The sequence below is a fragment of the Tamandua tetradactyla genome, chromosome 16 (genome assembly GCF_023851605.1).
Source record: "Tamandua tetradactyla isolate mTamTet1 chromosome 16, mTamTet1.pri, whole genome shotgun sequence".
Classification (NCBI taxonomy): Eukaryota; Metazoa; Chordata; class Mammalia; order Pilosa; family Myrmecophagidae; genus Tamandua; species Tamandua tetradactyla.
This window is the reverse complement of record NC_135342.1, coordinates 5,612,590-5,635,806: the sequence shown is the minus strand read 5'-3', so window position 1 is coordinate 5,635,806 and position 23,217 is coordinate 5,612,590. Positions and strand designations below refer to the sequence as shown.

The 23,217-nt window shown below is 49.8% G+C and overlaps 1 protein-coding gene across 1 annotated transcript; it reads left to right on the top strand.

Moving 5' to 3' along the window:
- Positions 1-7,089: 7,089 nt before the first annotated feature.
- Positions 7,090-20,995, top strand: CACNG6 (calcium voltage-gated channel auxiliary subunit gamma 6). Its single transcript, XM_077133549.1, has 4 exons — positions 7,090-7,420; positions 10,708-10,782; positions 12,163-12,300; positions 20,591-20,995. Exons 1-4 carry the CDS (start codon positions 7,090-7,092, stop codon positions 20,821-20,823), a joined length of 777 nt encoding a protein of 258 aa, XP_076989664.1. The 3' UTR covers positions 20,824-20,995.
- Positions 20,996-23,217: the final 2,222 nt, after the last annotated feature.

Sequence of the window (23,217 nt, the reverse complement as noted above, 5' to 3'; positions counted from 1 at the left end):
GGGCGCGGGGGAGCCGGGGAGGGGGCGTGTCCGGGGCGCGTGCGCGGGCGCGCGTGCAACGAGGCTGCCGGGGGTCGGGGGCGCCCCCCCTCCCCGTGAGCGCGCTGGAGACTGCTTGGCCTTCCCCCGCCCTCACCCCCGCCCGCCACCCCCCCCCTCCCCGGGCGTGGGGAGCGCCGTCCTCCCCACCCTCCGAAGCAGGGACCCCGAGGGGGGGGCGAGGGAGGGGGCTTTTGTGAGGGAGCGGCGTGTTTTATTTTGGGGGGAGGGGGGAGGGCAACGGTGTTTTTTGCAGTTTTGAGATGTTTTCTTTTTAACGTTTTGCTGTGTGCATGTGGGGGCGGGGCGAGGCGGGGCGGGAGAGACTCCCGGCCCAGCTCGGCTCCTGGAGAGGGGTCCGCAACCCAAGAATATATAGTTATATCTGCAGACTATATATATATATACGCTCTCCATAAAGAGAAGGGATGCAGAAAGGCAGACAGACGCGATGACGTGGGCACTGAGAGGGCAATGCGCAAAACACGGGCATCCATTCACTTTTTCATTCATTATTCCATAACGGTTTATGAAGCCCCAACTAGGCCCTGGGGTCCGCAGGTAGGAGAGGCAGGGGCATAGAAAGGGACTCTCCACTCATTACTGGTGACTTATTGGCATGATTGCCAGGCATTGTGGCCAATGCTGAGCATACAGAAGGAGGAAAACAGACAGGGTCCCTGAGATCTTCAAAGGGTTTACATCTTGTGCATGAGACAGATAATGATCAAAGAACCGCCCACATAAACAAAAAGTTACAGTTAGGATGTAGGGGAAATTGCCATGAAATGCTCCACTGGGAGTCTTAACCTGTTTAAGAAGAGGAGATATTTAGCCGACACTGAAAGAGTGACAAGAAGCCAACCAGATAAAACCAGCAGAGAGGAGCAGGTGCAAAGGCCATGGGGTAGGAAGGAAGATCCAAAGAGAACTGAAGGGCAGTGAGTGAGCAAGGTGGGAATGGAACACAATGGGGCTGGGGGCATGGTCGGGGCCAAGTTGTGCAGGGGCCTGTAGGCAAGGCAAGGGCTTTAGATTTTATTCTGAGGGTGGTGGCGGTGATGGGATTGCTTTAAGGGTTGCATATCATGAATGGTGTACAAAGAGAAAGAAATGCAGACAAGAGCAAGAGGCAGAGATGTGGAAATTCAGTGTCAAACCAGGCAGCTGCCTTTTGGGATCTCACCCTCTGGTGGGATGAAGCATATAATTCCACCAATGCTGAAGCAGTAACGTGGTGTCTGAAGCACTGGGACTCAGAGATTTGTTAATTCAACCATCCACTCACTGACATCTTGGAGCATCTGCTAATGTACCAGGGCAGAGAGTTAGAAGGAGGACCCCTAGGCGTGGAGAAGGCCTTTTCCTTGCCCTTGAGGCACTTATATCAGTCAGACAGACGTAGACAGACGACCACAATCCACGCAGGGGGGCGGGGGGTGTTAACGCTGACGCTAAAGAGTGTCATGGAATGCAGAGGACAGAGTGACCAACTGCCAGGAGTGGACAGCACTCAGGGGAAACCTCCTGGAGAGTACGATGCCCAATATGGGTCTTAAAAGGATACGTAGGAGTTGGACAGGCGGGGAAGAGGGGGAGGAAGGCATTCTGGGCCAACAAGCATGTGGACCACCACGCTGGCGTGGTGAAAGAGCATGATGTGTTGGGAAGGGTGCTGGTCGCTCCGGGTGGGATAATGCTATAGAGGTAGACTGGTTCCGGGCTGAGGGGTTCGGATTTTATTCTAAAAGCAGCAGGGAAGCATTGGAGAGTTTTCAGCAGGGAAAGAGCAGGGTCAGATGAGGGCGTTAGAGCCCCTTGGGACCAGGGAAAGATATGTGCAGAAGGCAGAGGCTTTGGGGTGGATGAGGGAGGGTGCAGTTGCCCTGGGATGACAGGGCTGTGGGGTGGAGAGGTGGGCCTCGAAGGTCACTGAGGATATGGAAGGGACAGTGCTCAGCAGGTCTCTCCTCATCCTCTCAGCATGTACTGAGGGCTGCTGTGCTGCCCGGGGCTGGTAATGTAAAGCTGATACAACCCGGGCCCTGCCCTCTGGAGGTTCCTGGTCTGCAGGGAGGCAGGAGTGGTTGGATACAGACAGCAGCAGGGAGGGGAGGCTGGCGATGGCACCATGCAGCCGAGAGCTTCACCGCGGGGACCTGGGGTGGCCTGAAGGGTTGAGGAGAGGAGGACGGGATTATAACTGGGCTTTGGAAATTTCCCTCTGCGGCCTATGTGGGTGGACCAGAGAGGAGGAGAATGGGGGGGCCAGGAAACCCAGGAGGAATTCTGGGGGGCAGTTCCAGGGTCAGTTATGGATGTCGTGGGGGAGGGGAGAGGATCCAATGAGCGAGAACTTAGTGTGAGCAATGATAAATGGAGAGAAGATGGAGAGGGGGAGGTGGAGTCAAGAGACTTATGTGGTGAGGGGGAGATAGTATCTTTGGTGGGGGAGGGGCAGAGCTGGTCAGGAGAATAGTGGGTTCTAGAACCCAAAAGCCAGCAAGAGAGCAAGAAAGAGGCGGCGGGTGGGCAGGAGAAAGAGATGGAAAGGATACCAGAAGTGGGAAAGGGGAAGACGGAGTCACAGAAACAGAGAGGAAAAGTAAGGCATGGGGAGATGACATAGAGAGGGGAGAAAAGACAGGAGAAGGTCGTGACAAAGCAGATGCACAGATTGGAGGAGAAAGTCTCAGAGATACAAAAAGTACACAGAGATAGGCAATAGCAAGGTAGAAGCAAAGATTCAGAGGTAGTTACAGAAAGAAATGTGGAGAGTCTCAGAAGCAAATGCAAAGAGGGATTCTTTTTTTTTTTTTTTTTTGGATTCAAGAAATATTTATCGGGTGCTTTCCTGTTCTAGTCTAAGCCCACAGCATGTGGCAGGGAGACAAACTACGATAATTCCGGTTAGTGATCAGTGTTTAAAAGTTAAAGAGGATATGGTAGCACAGGGATGGAGGTGGGGCTGACTGGAGTGAATAGAGGAGATGCACTGCAGAGGTACCATTTGTACAGAGACATGATGAGAAGGATACGGACATGGGACAATCTGGGGACAAGCATTCCAGGCCCCAAGGCCATCACAAAAGCTCTGGGTATAACTTTTTTGCTGGGTCCCAGGAGCAGCGAGGAGACGTGTGCGGCGAGGGGGAGGGGAAGGGGGATGAGGTCAGAAGCACAGGCTGGGGGCCGATCAAATCAAATAAATTTGAATTTATTCTAGACTGAATGGGAAGCCATTGAAGGGTTTTGAGCACAGGAGTGACAAGATCAGATTTTCATTCAAAACAAAAGCAAAAACAGAACCATATTGCTTTGCTGAGAATGGATACTTGCATTTGAACATGGAAGCAAGGAGGTGAGGTAGCTGCTGTCGTGGTTGGTCACCGTGATGGTGGCTTGGACCGGGACAGCATCAGTTGGGGTGCAGAGAGGTGGAAGGACTAGGTGTTGAATTCTGGAGGTGAACCGGACAAACATTGGGTGAGGGAATGAAAACCAAGGCAAGGTAAAGAGAGGAACTCTTTGTACTAGGCTTGAGGGAATTGGCGGTGGGGGTGCAGTCGGGTGGGTACCTCTGTGTATTGCCAGGAAGGGCAGAAGAGGAAACAGGATTTGAGTGGGAGGAATCAAGAGTTGTCCTTTGGACAAGCCAAGTTGACCATGCCTATTAGAAATCCAAGCTGGGGTATGCAGCGGCCAGGTGGATATGTGAGACCATAGCTTGGGAGAGAGGTCATGGCTGGAAATAAATGCTTTGGGAACATCCACATATGAAAGAAAACTAAAGTCACGGTTCTGGATGAGGTTGCCACAGAAGTGAGTGTGGGCAGGGAAGGAGACCTTGGCCAGGGCCTTGGGGTCATCTCCCTCAGAGGGAAAAGGGGATCTAGCAAGGGGAAGCGAGGAGTGACCAGATGTCTGCAGAAAACCAAGAGAGCCACAGAGGTCAAGAGAATAAAGTGTTTCAAGAGGAGAGTCAGCTGTGCTGAATGCTGCTGAGAATTAGAGGAAGATCAGGGAGACTCAGAGAAGGACGTGGGTGTTGTCGATGACTTTGATAGGGGGTCATTTCTGCACAAGCTGGAACTGAAACCCTGCAGGTGTGGTGGTGGGAGAGAGAACAAGAGAGGGGGCAAGGAGGGAAAGTGAGTCTACGCAATCCTTTCCGTGGGAAAGCGACACAGAGGAGAGTGATAGAGACTTGCAGACAGGGAGATGGAAGGCAGAAAAGTACACCTTGAAATCAGAGAGCTGCTGGAGCAGGCAAGATTGAGAAAGATGGGGGGCAGGAGGAGCGGGTCAGAGGTGCAGGTGGGTGCTGGGCCCAGTGGCTCTGCAGGACCCACCCAGGGCTGCTTCTGCAGCTGTGGACGCCAGGCAGGCTGCTCTCCTGTGCTCCCCTCTGGGAGAACCCAGTGAGGTGGAGGGAAAGAACAGGTTTCATGCATTCATCTCACAGATGCTTCCCTAGAGCTTGGGGTGCCAGGCCCTGCACCCTTAGTGCTGCATCCATCCCACCTCCACCCTGGAGAGAAGTCAGTCAGTGTGGACAATTAGAACACAGCGGGAGGGCCACGCAGGCATTGAGGAAACACTGCAGGCACTTTATCTAGCATGGGTGGGGATGTCTGTGTGTCACCATCTCACTGCCTGCATCCATCCATCCATCCATCCATCCATCCATCCATCCATCCATCCAAGTCACTCAGTGCGCATTTCCTTTGGCCTCCCGTGTACCTGGGCAGGACAGAGCCAAGTTCCTGGACCTGGCTCCTGCCCTTGTCTGATGGGAGAGCCACGCACAGACAATCACATCTCAGTGCAGTGCTCCGAGGGTGGCAGCACGGGTGCCGTGGGCGTCCGGAGCAGGGGTGGACAGAGAGGGGGTGGGGGCTCTGGAGCCCTGGTCCAGCTGTCCATCAGGCCCGCCAGGGTCATGGGGAAAGAAGGAATTGGTGAAAAGTGGTCCCACCTGGGCCGTCACAGAGGGGCTGCCGGAGGGGGTGAAGGCTGGAGATCAGGCCCTGCTGCCAATGCCACACGGCTGTCCCCATCCCTGCCCCTGGGGGAGCTGAAACTGCATGGAAGGTCCCCCAGGGGCACCCCGTCTAATAAACTCAATGAAGAGGACTGCTGCTGTGGTTCCCGTGCCCCCAACACCCAGCCACCCCCCCCTCAGGAAACCTGTCCTTTCAGCCTCGTGGGGAGCTGAGGACCCCAACGTGGAAACTGATCTTTCAATGTTAGACCCATGGATCTTCTACCTCAGATCCGGGGTCCAGGTCCCCAGGACCCCCTCCCTCAGACCTGGGGGTCCAGGCCCCCAGCCCCGGGATTCCAGGCCCCCAGTCCCTGCTCCCTCACATCCCAGGATCCGGGCCCCCAGCCCCTCCTCCCGAGATCCAGGATTCTGGGGCGCCAAGACCCCTTCCCCAGGACTCAGGTGTTCAGGTCCCCAGGCCTTTTCTTCAGGAAGTCACGACTAGAGCACAGTCTTTCCGGACCGGGCTCCCAGGAGTCCAGCCCCCCAGCCCCCCTCTTGCCTCTGAACCCAGCAGCTGAGGTTCCCGGGCCCGCGTCCCGACGACTAGAAATCCCAGCTCCCTGCCCGCCCCCTCCTACCACCTCGGGGTTCTCTAGTTTGGACCCTCAGGCCTTGCCCTCGCCCCTAATGGAAATAAAGAGTCCTTTCAGGCTCCAGCCCCTTCAGCACCCGGCCCTCGGCCCCTCCTCTAGTCCCGTCCCCTTAAAATACCCGGGATCCCTATGGCAACAGGCGCCCGGGCGACAGGTGCGGGTGTTATTTACGGGTCGAGCCCGAAATAGCCGCAGAGGGCAAAGGGGGTGGGGGCGGGGGCGAGGCTGGCGCGAGCGCAGCGGCTGGGAGCCGGCGGCGTGCGGAGGCGGACGGTTCGGGGGCACCGCGGGGCCGGGGTCGGCGCCGCGCCGGGGCAGGCCGGCGAGGGGGGCCCGCGCCCAGGAGACCCGGGTGGGAGGCCCGACGGCGCAGCCCGGCCTGGAGCTGAGCGTGACGCGGGCCCGGGGGGGCCGGCCCTGGGAGCCCGGGGGAGGGCTGCGGGTGGATCCCAGAGGGACCTGACTGCCCTCGGGGTTCGGTCGCCCTTTGAACCCCTGCACTACCTGGTCTCCATTTCCTGGGTTCTGAGCCCTGAGGCAGCTCCTCAGCCCCCCCACCCCCCATCTCTCCCGGCTACCCGTCTCCTTTCCCTGTCCAGCGGGGGTCCGGATGGCCCGTCCCGGAACGACCAGGGACACCCCATCCTCTTCGCTTGAATCCCGGTGGTTCCCCACGCGCCCCAGCCCTCTCTTCTGAACCCCAGCAGGAACTCTGCTGTTCTACGAATTCTGGGGATCCCACTGCCTCTCCGGGACCCAGAGGGAATTCCACCCCTACCCCCTCCTTCTGAGCTCCCTGGGGTCCCCACGTCTCCCTCTTCTGAACCCCAGAGAGGACCCAAGCTTCTTCCCGGGACCTGCACCCCAAAGAACCGAGGCCGAACCTCCTCTCAAACACGGAGGACCTCAGCGCCCCTTCCAGGACACCCCAAACTGTGAGCCTTAGTGGGGTGCACTAAGGAAGCCCAGTTTCCCTTCTGTGAATCCTCCCAGTGGGGACCCCAGAGCCCCCCTCAGAGCTTCCCCTGGCCTGCTCCTGGCTACCAGGGCTCCACCTGGGCGCCTCAGGGGGCCCTTGCTTTCCCTCGGCCCCCATCCCCTTTGCTGGGCTCCCGTACGCACCCCCAGCCCTCCTGAGCCTCGGAGGGCTGCCCAAGAGGGGGACCTGTTGGGTTTGGGTTTGGGTTTAGGTTTTCCTCTTCTAAGCCCCAGAGACGACGTCAGCTCCCCCATTGGGGGAATCCTAGCCCCTTTCCCGTAAGTTTCCGGGAACACGCTCGTCGTCCGCTCTCATAATCCGGTGGCTCGAGCCCTTCACCCCCCTCCGGAGACTCCAGGCAGGTCCGGCGGGGCCCCCTGCCCCGGCCCTGACCCCCCACCCCCGCCCCCGCCGGCCCGGCCACAACGATGATGATGTGGCCGAACTTCTTCCTGCAAGAGGAGGAGCGGTGGCGGGCCGCGGGCCGGCGGAGGGCGCACGGGCAGCAGGGCGCGGCGCTGTCGCCCGAGCGCGAGGGGAAGATCAAGCTGCTGCTGCTGCTGGCCGCGCTGGGCGCCACGCTGGCCGTGCTGGCCGTGGGCACCGAGTTCTGGGTGGAACTGAATACCTACAGGGCGAACGGCAGTGCCGTCTGCGACGCGGCGCACCTGGGGCTGTGGAAGATGTGCACCAAGCGGCTGTGGCAGGCCGACCTGCCCGCGGGCAGAGACACCTGCGGCCCCGCCGCGCTGCCTGGAGGTGAGCAGACGCCGCCCCTGTCCAGTCCCGCAGTCCGCGGGCGTCAGCCAGGCCCGTGCCGGAGAGGGCCTGCCCCCAGACAGAGCCTGAGACGCCAGGACAGTGCGCCCCACCCCCACCCCCACCCCCCAGAAAAGGCCTATACCCGGATCAGCCTGTGCCCCCCAGACCTGAGGAGAGTGCACCCCCCAGAAAGGGCTACTCAGCACCCACACGCACACTCAGATCAGTGTGTGCCCCCAAAGACAGCCTTTGCCCCACCCTCAGCCCAGCCTATGCTCCCCAGACCGCTTTATGACCCCAAAGCTCCTGTACCCCCAGACCAGTCTGTGCCCCAGCCCAGCCTGTGCCCCTAAACAGAGCTTAAACCTCTAGCCCAGCCTGTGTTCCCCAGAGCATTCTATGACCCCAAAGCTCCTGTATCCCCAGGCCAGCTTGCGCTCCCCCCCCCCCCGCCCCCAGACAGCCTGTGGCCCCCGTGCACATGCCCAACTGCCCGCCTGTGCCCATGGAGAGAGCTGGGTTCCTGGTGTCAGCTTGCTCTTCCCACACTGCAGATGGGCTGCTATGGGCCTGGAGAGACTGATTGCCTTGACTCCCACTCCAGATAGAATCTGTGCCGGTTTCCCACCTCCTGGGTCCACCCAACGAAGCTCCCAGCAGACACTCCCCACCTCACAGGAAAGACACAGTCCCCCCTGGGAAGTGTTCTTTATTTCCTGTCCCTCTCACCTGTGAATGCCCAGACTGGGAATTCCAACCCTTCACCCTTTCTTTTCAGACGTCCCCACACCCCTCCCTTTCCAATAGGGAGCTCTGACTCACCCCCAGCTGAGTCAGAGCTATCCCGTACCCCTCACTCTTCCCGACAGGATGGGCCGTTCCTCTGACTTATACCAGTGGGCCGTCCCAAACTGCTTCTTCGTTTCTGCAGATGGACAGCCTCTCCTTCAGAGCTCAGGCAGGGTGGAATGGGTGCCTGGCAGTGAAAATAGCAGATGCGTATATAGTTCCCAGCTCTGTTCTGAGTATTTCATGTGGATTGCTGATTTCCTATGATTAGTTAGTGTTATCACTTTCATTCTGCAGAAGAGAAAAATGAGGATCAAGAAATTTAAGAAACTCAGCTTGTGCATCCAGAATGGTTTTACTGCATCTGCGTACAAAGATTTCCCACTGGTAGGGATGTCCCACCCCATCTCAGTGCATAAGATGAGATCCCTCACACCTCTTGCTGTCCCCTTTATTTGCCAGAAAGGACTTCAAGTTCCGTAAAGGGATATGAGCACCATCCCTCGATCTCTGCCCCTTGGAGGACATGTCACAGCCCGCACTGTCTCAGAGAAATATCCCACATGTCCCACCACCTGCCACAGGATGGCCTGTATCTCCCTCAGCTTCAAGGGGTGCTTTTCCAAATGGGGTATACCATGTCCCATTGGGGTCAGAGACAAGGTATCCTAAATGGTTGGTAGCTACAACAATATACCAGATGCTCCACATTGTCCTGGAAAAATGTTCTGCACCAGCTCACCCTTTAGATGGAATTTCACATTTCTCTCATAGCTGTAGACCATGTTTGCTGTAAATTGTATCTGCTGTGGGCCTTGTTTTCCCCTCTGGCTGCTACAAATAGCATCCTCATCCCTGGCTCTGCCCCGCAAAGCATCCTTTTCCTCTTGCTGCTGCAGGGTGAGGACTCACACTTTCAAATTTTATCAGGCACCTCCTGCCTTTCTCCTTCCCTCCGGGAGCAAGGTGGAATGTCCCGTTCCACACCCCCTGACTCCTTTGGATCTACACTTCTTTCAATTTGGAAAACTTCTCTTCCAATTCCCCAGGTCGCCTGGCTCCTCTTGTGTTTTCTTTACCTCTGGTATTCTCTGCCTCTTTCCTCCCTTTCTGTGCCTCAGTTTCCCTAAATGCAGAGTAAAGGAGAGAGCAGGTTGAACTAGGTGAACTCAGGGAATTTCTGGCTCTAGAAGGTGGTTTAGAAAGTACTTTTGGTACTCCTTTTTTAGTTTAGGGTTTCTTGGGGTTCAAGCCCATAAAGTCGGATTAATTATATTCCTCAGTTTATCACAAAATCATTAGCAGCTTGTGCAAAATCCTTTTTCTACTTTATTTTATATTCTTAATCATTTTTTCCATTCCTTCCTAACTCATCTTTAATGTTTGATGTATGTTACAGACATATATCTTTTAACTTGGAAAATATATCATGTTATTTTAATATGTATGTGTTTTAGTTTACATAAATGATATGGTGTTATAGATTTTGTCTGTTTTCAAAATGTTCTTTTTTTTTTTTCTCAACACTGTGCTTCTCAGGTCTCCCCATGTGGCTTTACACTTTCCTAGTCCATGGTTGCTGCGTGCTGCAGAGATTTTCACAGGAAGCACATATCATATTTATCCATTCCCCCTAGATATAAGCAACTAGACAGTTTTTATAAACAAAGCTGCAGTGAACCCCCACATAATGTCCTCCCTTGTGTATTTTTCTTTTCTAGATAACTGTAAGTGAAATTGTTGGGTCATAGGGTATAAGCCTACTTCATTTCATAAATGAGGAAAGACTGGTACCCATCTTTCTTCATTCCAGCTGTTTCCTCTCATCCTTCTGACGCTTGATATTATATTTTAATATTTGCCAACCTAATTGATCAAAAGTGGGATCCCCTGCTGATTGAAGTTGCATTCCTCGGATCCCTGGTGAGCAGGAGCAGATCTTTATGCATTTGTAAATCATGCAGGCTTCCTCTTCAGTGAACTGACTATCCATATCCTTTGCCCGTTTTTCCAGTTGGGTTACCTGTCTTTCTGGCTGATCTGCAGGAGTTCCCTGCATTTTCTAGATAGGAACCCTTTGTTGGATTTGCACATGGTAAATCTCTTTCCTGAGTCTGGGAACCTTGTTACCTCTTTCTTGGTGCCTTTTGTTGAATAAAGTGATCATCCATTTCTAATCCCACTCGACCTTCAGCCCACCCAGTGAGGGAGTCAGGAAAGAGATTCGCTCTTTTTACAGGGGAAGAATCCAAGGCCCAGAGAGGTCTATGGCCCTCTAAAGGCCACAGATCTGTGCCTCAGAGCTCCAGGTTGGAATCCCAGATCCTGAAGAGCAGGTGGCTTGTCCTTCTCTGAGCATCATTTTTCTCTCTGATTATCAGGGCTACTAATGCCATCTGTTTAGTATGCTACGTAAGCGTCCATCCCTGAGCTTGTATAAGGGACCTCCATGTCATTGCCACCCCCCACCGCCTTTCTCTCTTCTGCTCCCACAGAAGCAAACTGCACCTATTTTAAATTCTTTACCACGGGGGAGAATGCACGCATCTTCCAGAGAACCACAAAGAAAGGTGAGAACTGCGTGGTGGGGTTGTGATCTGCTGACTGTGCTGGCCTCGTCTCCTCTGCTTTGCGCCAGGATGGATGCAACTTCTACCTCCTTGGGAGGCCGCGTTTTGGGGGACAGTGACAGAGTAATGGTAGGGCATGGTTCTCCAGACCTGTGTCCCTGACCCTCCTACCTCTAGCTCAGCCTTTCCTACTGGTGTGTAACTGTGGGCAAGTCCTCTCTGTGGCTAGTACTTAAACAACTCATGTATGTAGTAGATGCTGAGCATGGCACTGTGTGCTTCGTAGTAATATCTCCAGCCCCTGCACAACCCTGCAGGGCCGAAACTTAACCTTTATCTCCCAGAGCAGAAAACAGAATGCCCGAAATGGTTTAATTATTTCCCTAGGAAGTAGCAGAAGCAGAGAGGGTTCAAAACCAAGTAATTCTGACTCTAAAGCAGTGCTGTCTGTTAGAACTCTCTGCAAGGATGGAAATGTCCTACTATCCACATGGTCTGATATGGCAGCCACTGGCCACCGGTGCCTCCTGAGCCCTTGAAATGGGCTGGCATGAGTGAAATGGGCTGCCATACTGAACCACGCAGCTCTGAGGCCATTGTTCTTTCGACTTTAATAACAGCTTCCCCGATGTCCGAGTGCCTGTTTCCCCATTAATGAAGGAATTGTGATTTTATCATCAATCATACCTGGTGTTTGTAAAGATTTAATTTGACGATGCTACTCAAACACAGTGTGTTGTTTCATTCAGTAGGCCCTCAGTAAATGGTGGTTCCTTACTTCCTCCAATTATTATTATTTTTTCTTGCCTTTGTTCTGGATGAGCTTGGGCAAGTCACTGCCCTCCTTGGGGAGAGCGAAACATCATAGCATGCACTTACAGAACACCTGCTGGCTGTCAAAAGTCTGCACTGCACGCTTTAGACACTGATTTCTAATCTTCCTCATAGTCTCATCCGATAGGGATTTCTATCCCTGATTTTCCAGTGGAGGAAGTGGAGGCTCAGAGAGGTTCAATGACTGAATCCGATTCCAGCTTTGATCATTCTACTTTAACACCCCCCCCCCCACTGCTGTCTCCCACGCACCCCACTGCCTGAGTTTCCTCACCTGGAAACACATGGTAACCAGAGTACAAATCATGAATGGTGGCTCGCGATGCCCCTTCTAAGCCTAGCTCTGTTCCCTTTTTACTCTGTGATCTTAAGCAAGTAACTGACCCTCTTTGAGTCTTAGTTCCTTCAATAATATAAATAAAATATCAGACTGGTACTTGGAGACCCTTTTCTGTAGCCCTGAACAGTCTGTCCTGGTTCTGGGTCCCTGGGAAGGATGCCATCCTTACTCCCAGGTTCTCTGCATCTCCCTCTCCTCTCCCACAGAGGTAAACCTGGCAGCTGCGGTGCTAGCAGTACTGAGCCTGACCGTGATGGCCCTGGGGTGCCTCTGTGTCATCATGGTGCTCAGCAAAGGGGCGGAGTTCCTGCTCCGCGTTGGAGCCATCTGCTTTGTCCTTTCAGGTTGGAGTTGAGAGTCTGGAGGCTGAGGACATTGCATGCTGGGAGGTGGGAGCTACAAACACTGCTGCATGCTGGGAGGGGAGGCTTCCAGGCACTGTTGCATGCCGGGAGGTGGGAGCTACAAACACTGCTGCATGCTGGGAGGGGAGGCTTCCAGGCACTGTTGCATGCTGGGAGGTGGGAATCTACACACACTGCTGCATGCTGGGGGGTGGGGGGTGGGAGGTTTCCAGGCAGTGTTGCATGCTGGGAGGTGGGGAAAGCCCATGGGCTGTAGAAGGCTCGAGGAGGGGAGGGTTCCATGCCCCGCTGTGGGCTGGGAATTAGAGGGTCTTCAGGCATTCTTTTAGATTTGGACCTGGAGTCCCCAAGGGAGTTAAGGGTCAAGGAAAATGCTGCATCCTGTGAAATATAGTCCCAATAATAACAACTTCAACTTGTTGAGCATCTATCTCGAACCCTCACAATAGCTCTACCAGGTGGGATTACTGTCCCCTACTTTATAGAAAAGAAAAGCAAGGCTCAGAGAAGTCAGAGGAATTGCTCATGGTCACATAGCCAATGATGGCAGAGATGGGCCTTGAAACTAGGTCTTTTTGATTCCAAACATGGCTTCTTTTCACTGATCCCCACCATTGCATTCCAGGAACTATATTCTTGTGAGGTCTTTGCAGAGCACGGTGTAGTGGAAGGAATGCTGAGTGGGGAGTCAGGTGTTCTGAGTTCTAGCCTAGGTCATGCCCTGAATCAACTGTTGATCTTGGGCGGGTCCCTTTCTTTTCTCTGGATCTTTGTTCCCTTATTAGATCAAGTATTTTCAAAGGCGGATGGAAAAGCCACTAACATAAAGTTTCATTTATTATTTTCATTTATTTATTGAGCACCTACTATGTTCCAGCATGTGCTAAAGGCAGAAGGTACAAAACTAAGTAAGAACACACTGTGTCTGCCCTCTTCGAGCCTAGATTCTGTCAGAGCTAGTAATAATAATTATGATGAGAGTTGTGATAAACCACATGAAGGGTACATAGGATCAGTGATGGGAGTCGGTGTCAGAGAAGGTCCTAGAGAAAGTAGCATTTCAGCTGATAACCGAAGGATGAAGGGGGATTATCCTAGCAACGTAGAACGGTGGTGGTGGTGCTAGTAGGATATTGTTGGTGATGGAATTGGAGAGGCTAGTGATGGTGGTATTGGTGGAACAGCGTGTACTAAGGCTGTAAAAAGTTTAGCAAAATTAAGGAAAAGAACAAAGTTCAGAGCACAAAGCAGGGCACAGCTGTCAGGGTTGTACATGGTAGCCTTGATTTAAAAATGAGATCGAGACCTGGTGAAAGATGAGGCCAGGGGTCCATAATTAGTGTTTAAGAGTACACATAAGTGGAAAATAATAAAGATCATGTTCTTATTGTTGTTTTGTCATCTTAAAGACCTGCCTAGATAGAGAGAAAAATTTAGACATCCCTTTTCCTTTTGTTTATCTATTCATTCATGCATTAAATTAACTCATGCACACAGACGTACAGCCACACACAAAATACACCCACTCGGGAAACTGCCATTCTGGAGATTATTATCTGATTGATGTCAGAGAAATAAGGCTAATGATCCCACAATTACCAACTGTGATGAATGCAATGTAGGAAAATTAGAGTTCTGTGAGAGTGTATAATGAAGAGCAGGAAGTTAGAGTGGGCCTCTCTGAAGTGGTGGCATTTAAGAAAGCTGAAGACTGGGTAGCCAAGCTAGAAAAAGTTTTTTGTATTTGAAGGCCAGAAAGAAAGCTAGTGTGACTACTTTGAATGGGGTATTGCTGCGGAAACTAGGCAATCTACAGGGAATCCAAAGATCTGGGTTGGACCCCTATCTCCTTAAGAACAGGGTGATCTTGGGCAAAGCATTTTCTATCTTTGGGCCTAAATCTCCTCATATTCATGAACTCACTCATCCAAGTATCCACTTAACAAGTATCCTATTCTAGCCACCCACCCATTTATCCTCCACCAATCCATCAATTCCTCCCTTTCTCTCTCTTCCTCCCTGCATGGATGGTCCATCCATGTATCCATCCATTTCCTCTTTCCTCTTTTCCACCTATCCATCCACCTGTCCAATTCATCTGCCCATCCACCCAACAATAACTTTTATTTTTAAAATATTTTTTATCAATTTTTTTAAATACCAAAAAACACCAAACAAAAACATTTGTAATTTTTGATCATTCCATTCTACATATATAATCAGTAATTCACAATATCATCACATAGTTGCATATTCATCATCATGATCATTTCTTGGAACATTTGCATCTATTCAGAAAAAGAAATAAAAATAAAACAGAAAAAAATTCATACATACCATACCCCCACCCCTCCCCCTCACTGATCACCAGCATTTCACTCTAAATTTATTTTAACATTTGTTCCCCCTGTTATTCATCTTTATTCCATATGTTTTACTCGTCTATTGACAAGGTAGATAAAAAGAGCATCAGACACAAGGTTTTCACAATCACACAGTCACACTGTGAAAGCTATATCATTACATAATCATCTTCAAGAAACATGGCTACTGGAACACAGCTCTACATTTTCAGGCAGTTCCCTCCAGCCTCCCCATTACATCTTGAATAACAAGGTGATATCTATTTAATGCATAAGAATAACCTCCAGGATAACCTCTCGACTCTGTTTGGAATCTCTCAGCCATTGACACTTGGTCTCATTTCACTCTTCCCCCTTTTGGTCGAGAAGTTTTTCTCAATCCCCTGATGCTGAGTCTCAGCTCATTCTAGGGGTTTTCTCAATCCCTTGATGCCGAGTCTCAGCTCACTCCAGGATTTCTGTCCCACATTGCCAGGAAGGTCCATGCCCCTGGGAGTCATGTCCCACGTGGACAGGGGGAGGGTGGTGAGTTTGCTTGTTGTGTTGGCTGGAGAGAGAGAGACCACATCTGAGCAACAAAAGAGGTTCTCTTGGGGGTGACTCTTAGGCCTAATTTTAAGTAGACTTGACCTATCCTTTGTGGGGTTAAGTTTCATATGAACAAACCCCAAGATTGGGGGCTCAGCCTATAGCTTTGGTTGTCCCCACTGCTTGTGAGAATATCAAGAATTCAACTTGGGAAAGTTGAATTTTCTCCCTTTCTCACCATTCCCCAAAGGGAACTTTGCAGATACTTTTCCACTCACTGATCAAATCACTCTTGGATTTATCGGGGCATCACTCTGGACAAACTAACAAAATTCCATGTCCTACTCAAGGTTCCATGCACTTATGGTGTTCAATTAAACTGTCTACATAAGTTATATTAGGAAATGCTCTAGTCAAAATATAAATTTTGTACCAAATAAACATTTTTTGCTTTAGTCTCACACATGAGGTAAAATTTTAAAATATCAGTTACCATGTATTTTCAGCACCCTGCAGTAATGACATCCTTTGTTCTTCCTCATGCAAAAACATTTTTAAAATTTGTACATTTAGTCACTATCATTATACACTCTAGGCATTCCTAGATTATATCATCTCAATCTTTATCGTCTTTCTTTCTGATTTCATTCAAACAATAATTTTTATATTACAATATTAGAGTTGGAATAATGCTAAGCATAGAGTACTGCACATTCTTTCGATACTCTAATACACAGTAAGTGCTAGTTACCCCTGGGGATTGATTCATGAATGAGACCAAAGTGATTCCTGTCCTGGTAGCTCAGGAGAAATTTGGTGGTGGTGGCGTTAGTGAGCCCCAGCTGTATACATCCCGGGGTGCCGCTGAAGGTGTGGATGCAAAAGTGCATTAGGAAAATATTGGGCATTAAAATGTTTTGCAGAAGTTAGCACCGAGTGAAGGTGAGGGGCTTATGGGATGCTATGATTACTAGGGTTGCACTGTGTATTAGGGGCAAGTTGGGCTTTTGAGGTCTCTGTCGATTAAGGACATGTTCAGGTTGTATTGTTTTTTCCCATAAGCTGTATATCAGGTGCTGTTCTATGTTTTAGAGATATGATACAGATAAGTTTCCTGCCCTTGTGGATTTATAGTCAAGCGAGGATGGGAGTGGGGGTCGCTTCTCAGCTTTTTGGCTAAGATCCAACCTACAGTCAAGCGGGCAGACAGAAATTAGACAAATGCACAATTCCTCATGCATATCAATCAATATTAGTAATTACCAACAGTAATAGATACTATAGATGAAAACCGAAGACGATGAGGACGCATAACACGGAGATTAAATTTAGGCTGAGGAGGCTGTGGTCAGGGCAGGCTTCCCTGGGTCAAGTAATCTGAGTTGAGTCGTTGAGGCCACGTAAGGCGGGAGCAGGGAGGGGTTTACTAAGCAACGTAAAGGCCTTCGGGTCTGGGAGAGTGCGATGCATTAAAGACCCAGAGGAAGCCCTGCTCGTTCTTCCAGAGCGTGGGAAAAGCAGCTCGAGAAGAGGCTGGACAGGGGGGCAGAGGCCAGCGCGTGTGCCTCATCCGGGCGGAGGTGCAGAGAAGTGGAGAAGACAGTGGTCCAGCTGGACTCGAGCCCAGGCTGCAGCCCCCCAGGGCTCCGTTTCCCTACCTGGAGAGTGGGGGTCAGCAGCATCCACTGCTAAGGCCTTGTGGAAGAGATGTCGCATCCAAACATTTCATTCCATTATTGGCCCAAAGTTGGTATGTCTAGACCAGGCAAACGTGCAAATAGTGGTTGAAAAAAAAGAAATACAAAAGCCAAAAGACCAATACTATTTCGTGATAAATGATATGAAATTCAGAATTCAGTGCCCGTAATTCAGGTTTTATGGGAACACAGCCACACCCCTTCATTCAGGTGTGGTCAAGGGTTGCTTTCTAATTACAGCAGCTGTGCTGAGCACTTGCCACAGAGATCGTAAGACGCTTAATGCTGAAAATGTTTACTGTCTGGCCCATAGGCTGTAGTTTGCAGACCCATGGCTTAGTCCACAAAACTCTAGAAGCAGCCATATTTTATTCTTCTCTTTTCTTCACACATCCTGTCCAATCCATCAGTAGATCCCTTTGGCACTAACTCCGAAATATATTTTGAGCCCGAACACTTCCCTCCATCTTCACCATCCCTTTAGTCCAAGCCACTGCCAGGGATAATTTCTTTAGACTTCTAACTTCTACTCTTGTTCTTCTCAAGCCCATTCTCCAGGCAGCAGCCAGTGTGATTATATCTATATGCTATTTAGGTAATGTAGATATAACACAAAAATTCCATTTACACAAGTTTTTTAATTAAAAAAATTTTTTTACTAATTAAAAAAATTTGTTTAAAAATACCAAAAAACCCACCAAACAAATGCAAACATTCTTAACTTTTGATCATTCCATTCTGCATATATAATCAGTAATTCACAATATCATCACATAGTTGCATATTCATCATCATGATCATTTCTTGGAACATTTGCATCTATTCAGAAAAAGAAATAAAAAGAAAACAGAAAAAAATTCATACATACCATACCCCTTACCCCTTCCTTTCATTGATCACTAGCATTTCAAACTAAATTTATTTTAATATTTGTTCCCCCTATTATTTATTTTTATTTCATATGTTCTACTCGCATTGACACTTTATTTTGTCTCATTTCACTCTTTCCCCTTTTGGTCGAGAAGGTTTTCTCAGTCCCTTGATGCTGAGTCTCAGCTCATTCTAGGATTTCTGTCCCACGTTGCCAGGAAGGTCCACACCCCTGGGAGTCATGTCTCATGTAGACAGGGGGAGGGTGGTGAGTTTGCTCATTGTGTTGGCTGGAGAGAGAGGCCACATCTGAGCAACAAAAGAGGTTCTCTTGGTGGTGACTTTTAGGCCTAATTTTAAGTAGGCTTCACCTACTTTTGTGAGGTTAAGTTTCATACAAACAAACCCCAAGACTGGGGGCTCAGCCTATAACTTTGGTTGTCTGTACTGCTTGTGAGAATATCAAGAATTCAACTTGGGGAAGTTGAATTTTCCCCTTTCTCACCATTCTCTGAAGGGGACTTTGCAAATATTTTTTATTCACTGTTCAAATCACTCTGGGATTTATCGGGGCATCACTCTGGACAAACCAACAAAATCTTATTTCCTACTCTAGGTTCCATGTACTTATGTTGTTCAATTAAGCTGTCTACATAAGTTATGTTAGGAAATGCACTAGTCAAAATATAAATTTTGTACAAATAAATATTTTTTGCTTTAGTCTCACACATAAGTTAAAACTTTTAAATATTAATTACCATCTATTTTCAGCACCCTGCAGTAATGACATTCCTTGGTTCTTCCTCGTGCAAAAAATTTTTTAAATTTGTACATTTAGTCACTATCATTATATACTCTAAGCATTCCTAGGTTATACCATCTCAGTTTTTATCGTCTATCTTTCTTTCTGATTTCATTTGTGCCCCCAGCCCTCCTCCCTCTATCATTCTCACATTCAACCTCATTCAGCATTTATACCATTTTTAAGAGTGCACTTCAGCAGTATTAATTCACAGTGTTGTGCTAAAATTACCACCATCAATTACCAAGACCTTTTCATGACCTCAAACCCCAAACCAGTACCCATTAAGCAATAACTCTCTATTCTCCCTTTTCCCCAGCTTCTGATAACCTTTAATCTACTTTCTGTCTCTGTGCATTTGCTTGTCTAGATATTTCATGTAAGTGGAATCAGACAATTTTTACCCCTTTGCATCTGACTTAGTTCACTCAGCACGATATCTTCAAAGCTCATGCAGGCAGAGTTTTATTGTTAAACCAATCACAAGCCACCAATAAATTCCTACCTCTGGTATCAAGGCCTGCATTAGCTGCTCCCTCGTCACCTCCAAGACTTCGACCCTTACCACCTGCTCTCTACGCTCTGGCCACATGGGTCTCTGCCGCTCCTCAGAGCGTTTGCCCTCCTGTTTGCTCAGCCTGTGCTTCCACCAGATCTTCATTTGTCTCCCTTCCCCATGTCGTTTAAGTCTCTGATCAAACATCGCCTCCTCAGAACAGTCGGCGTTGTCCACTTCATGGAAAGTCTACTTGAACCCCCTCTGCCCTTACCCTGGCTTATTTCTCTTCATAGAATTGATGACTATCTATATTTAGAAATCATATATTTATGCATTTGAATGTAAATATACTCTTGTCTCTCTCCCCTGTGAGGCTCCAGGATTTCAAGGGCTTTGTTATCTCATTTGTAACAAGCTCTCGGTAAAGCTCTGTTGAGTGCATGAAAGAATGCATGAATGAGAAAATGAATGAAGGGGACTGGCTGATGCGTTTCCCATCTCCGGTCCCTAACACTGAGCTGCACAGGCCAAGAAGGGAGGAAAAGGGTCGGGGATTGAGACTGGGGCCAGACTCCAGGTCTGAGAGGGGAAACAGCCAGACTCCAGAACTCACGCGCAACCACCAGATCACCCCAGTGGAATCTGGTCCCTGCCCACCTCTGCCACCCAATCACCCACCACTCCCCCCCACTCTGACTCTTTATGTTCCAGCTACAGTCGCCTCCTTTCTTTTCCTCAAACACACTCTGCTTAAACCTTCCACCAGGCCACTGCTTCTGCTTGGAATGCGTTTTCCTTCTCTTTTTTTTTGCATGACTGGCTTCCTCTCACCCTTCAGGTCTCAGCTCAAATGTTTTTGAAGTCCCTGCTCTACCAGGGAACGTCACTCTCCCTCCCATCGCCTTGTTTCATTTCCTAGCATGCATGCTCTCTGAAGTCATCTTGTCCCCTTATTTGCTTACTTTGGAAGTTGCAGCTTGGCAGTCTGCAGACCAGTGGTGGCCAAGAGATGTCCTTTATTTAGTGGGCAACGTTTAAAGAGTTCCCTGAGCCAATATTTGAAGATTGAGAGCATTCCCATGAAAATAATAATAACAAACATTCTGACTAGTCTCGAAAAAATTCAGAAGATCTGGGAATGTGTGGCCCCCTTTTTCTAAAGGTCTGCAGTCAACTGACGCCATGTTGGCTGTCCCTTGCCACAGTCCCTGATGAACCTGCCTGCTTCATTTGTGCATACTTTCTCATCATCCTTACAGGCACTTGAGTTTCACAGTCTCTGGTTCACCTGCTTAGCATCTGATGAGCTAAGGACAGGGCCTTTATCTCGTTGCTTCTTTATCTCCAGTTTCCCAAATACTGCCTGCTGTACAGTGTATGCTTAGTAGGTGTTTATTGAAGGAATGAGTGAGTGTCATGGGGTCCTTTGGGTTTCTTGTTTGATGGGGTGTGTTGGGGAGATGCTCCGAGCCGAGCTGAGATGCCCAGGGCTGCGTCTTCTCCCCCACAGGCCTGCTGCTTCTGGCAAGCCTGGAGGTGTTCCGCCTCTCCGTGAGAGCCCTGCTGGAGAGAGTCAGCCCTGAGCCGGTCCCGGACCTGACCTACGAATATTCCTGGTCTCTGGCCTGTGGAGTGGCTGCCAGCCTGGTCCTGCTGCTGGGAGGAGGCTGCTTGCTGCTGCTCACGCTGCCTCCCTGGCCCTGGGGGACACTCTGTCCCAGGCAGGGCCACGGGGGCTCCTAGGGACAGACTGTGCTTTCACTGAGCTCCAGCCCAAGCCTCCTCCCCAAGGCTCCCCTCAAAATCTTCTGCCCCATCTCCAGGAGAAACTGTTTCCTTCCTGGGGCCCACCTTGTTTTCACCAATGTGCCTCTTGCTCCCTCGTCTTCTCCCTCTATAAATATGTTTTTCTCAATGGCCGAGTGTGGGTCGCTTGGGGGTGGGGTGGAAAGAGCCTTTTTTTTTCTTCCCTAACGAGGGTCCCCTGGAAGACTGGCGGGGGCCTGATGGGGTAACTGGGGTGGAAGATGAGGGCGGGGTCTTGGAAGGGAATTGGGCCTCTTCATTTCCCAGGTCTGGATTGATTCACTTGGGCAAGAGACTTCTTAGGACTAATCTGCAAATGGGGGTTGGGTTAGGGTTGATAAGGGATGGGGAGAAACTCTGGGTCTGACCACCCCATGGTCTGATTTGGGATTAAAGGTTCGGAAATTTAAAAACCTTGATTTGGAGTCCATTTGTGGTTGGTTGAGCACTCTGGGGTATTCCACTTATCAGTCTCAGGAGTCACTTGTAAATGAACCCATGGAAAGGACGCAACAGTTTAGAAACACAGACATTAAGGTGGAATAGCAGCAATGCTAACAGTTATTGCGAAATGAGGACTTTGTTTCTGGTCTGTGAGTCCCTTGGGCAAAAGAGAAGGCTGGCTTAAACCTACCCACACACCTGCTGTGCTTAAAATTCATCATCGTTCTCAAATATCACAGCACCGCTTAGCAGCCAATGGTGCAGGTAGGCTCATTTGACTGATACAAACCTGGAGGCTCAAGGAAGTCAAGTGAGCTTCTCAAAGAATAGAGAAGGCAGACTTCAAATCCAGGTAAAGATACAAACATAAATACGAACATATTGATACTCTGAGCTTAAGCCTCTTAAACATTTCCACATTTAATTATGTCATTCCATGATTGAGACAAATAATTATGTCATCTAGGAAATGTGGGGGACCCTTTCTCAATGAACTGAGATTGTACCCTATCTCAGATCCGGTGGAGTTCAGTGGTGTGTTCTTTGGCACTGCACATTTTCTGCGCTCCATTTCTTATTGAACTTCTAATCCACATTGTAAGGAGGTGGGTGGGCACCAAAGTGGGTTAATTCAGGGTTCTCCAGAGAAACAGAACCAACAGGATATATCTCTATCTCTATATTATCTAATCTAGCTATGAACAGATTTACTACAAGGAATTTGCTCTTATGACTATGGGTGCGGGCAGGTCTGAACTGAGAAGGGCAGCCCACAAGCTGGAAACACCGACGTCCTCAATCTGAATTCAGCAAGGGAAGCTGGCTGGAAGTTCTGGCAGAAGCCAAGGCAGAAGCTGAAACCAAATCCTTCTTCTGACCTCTAAAATCTGCAGTTCTGGTTTTTAAGACCTCCAAGTCATGGAATGAGGAGACTCCCTGGCAGTGCTGAGGGCAATCTCCTTTGTTGGTCTGAGTTGCAATGAACTGATTATACATGCAAATCCCTTCTTGGAATGTCCTCACATTAACAAGCAGGCCAGCACTTGGCTTAACAACTGGACACCCATAATCTAGATGCATTGACACATGAGGGAAGGAGCTGGGGCTATGCATTCCCTTCTTTCAGCAAGTAGGCTAAGTGTTGGGAAATGGCTGAGGGTGTGGGCCCTGGAGCCAGCCCGGCTGGAAACCCTGGCTCCACCGCTTAGTAAGCTTGAGCAATTTGCTTACCCTCTTTGTGTGTCCCTTTCTTCAGCTCTGAGGGTGGCTTGTAACAGTACTTACCTCATGGGGTCACCGCAAGGAGCAAATGAGGTAACAGTTGGCAGAGGCTCCTAGCAGAGTGTCTGGCCCATGGCCAGCGCCATGGGAGTCCTCGCCGTAGTCATCATTTATGGAATGGCACTTTGAGCTCCAAACTCAGGGGAGGGTCAGCGGGGCCCTCAAGGAGCCGACAGTCTGGAGATGGAAATGGACATTGATCACACAATTATACTAATGAAGGTGTTAATTGTAAGCTGAGATAAGTACTAGGAGAAGAGATCATCGACATTTCTTTCCTATTTGACTTCGTGCCCAGCCGGGTGGGGGAAGCCCTAATAGATGGCTGCTTTAGGATGGGGGGTGGGGGGCTCTGGGTTTAGGGGACTGACCCTTTGCCCAGTGGGGGTCTTCATTTTGCACCCTCCTTCCGGCATGTGACAAGGCCTGAGCTAGAAGAGAAAAAGGGACTATTAACCTCTCTCTGACCCACTCCAGGGGAGAGAGGAGAGGGAGGCCAGGAACTCAGAAGTGGGAGAAGGAAATGAAACCTTCAAAGACAAGTAACCGTTGGAGTCACGTCGTACCACATGGTAATGTAACGACTTAGTTACACTAGTCTGTATG

Bases quoted from the DNA above. Each gene is read 5' to 3' on its own strand.
- CACNG6 (XM_077133549.1), top strand. From the start codon at position 7,090: ATGATGATGTGGCCGAACTTCTTCCTGCAAGAGGAGGAGCGGTGGCGG. The intron at 10,783-12,162 runs GTGAGAACTGCG...CCTCTCCCACAG, and splicing joins CCAGAGAACCACAAAGAAAG to AGGTAAACCTGGCAGCTGCG. The intron at 12,301-20,590 runs GTTGGAGTTGAG...TCTCCCCCACAG, and splicing joins CATCTGCTTTGTCCTTTCAG to GCCTGCTGCTTCTGGCAAGC.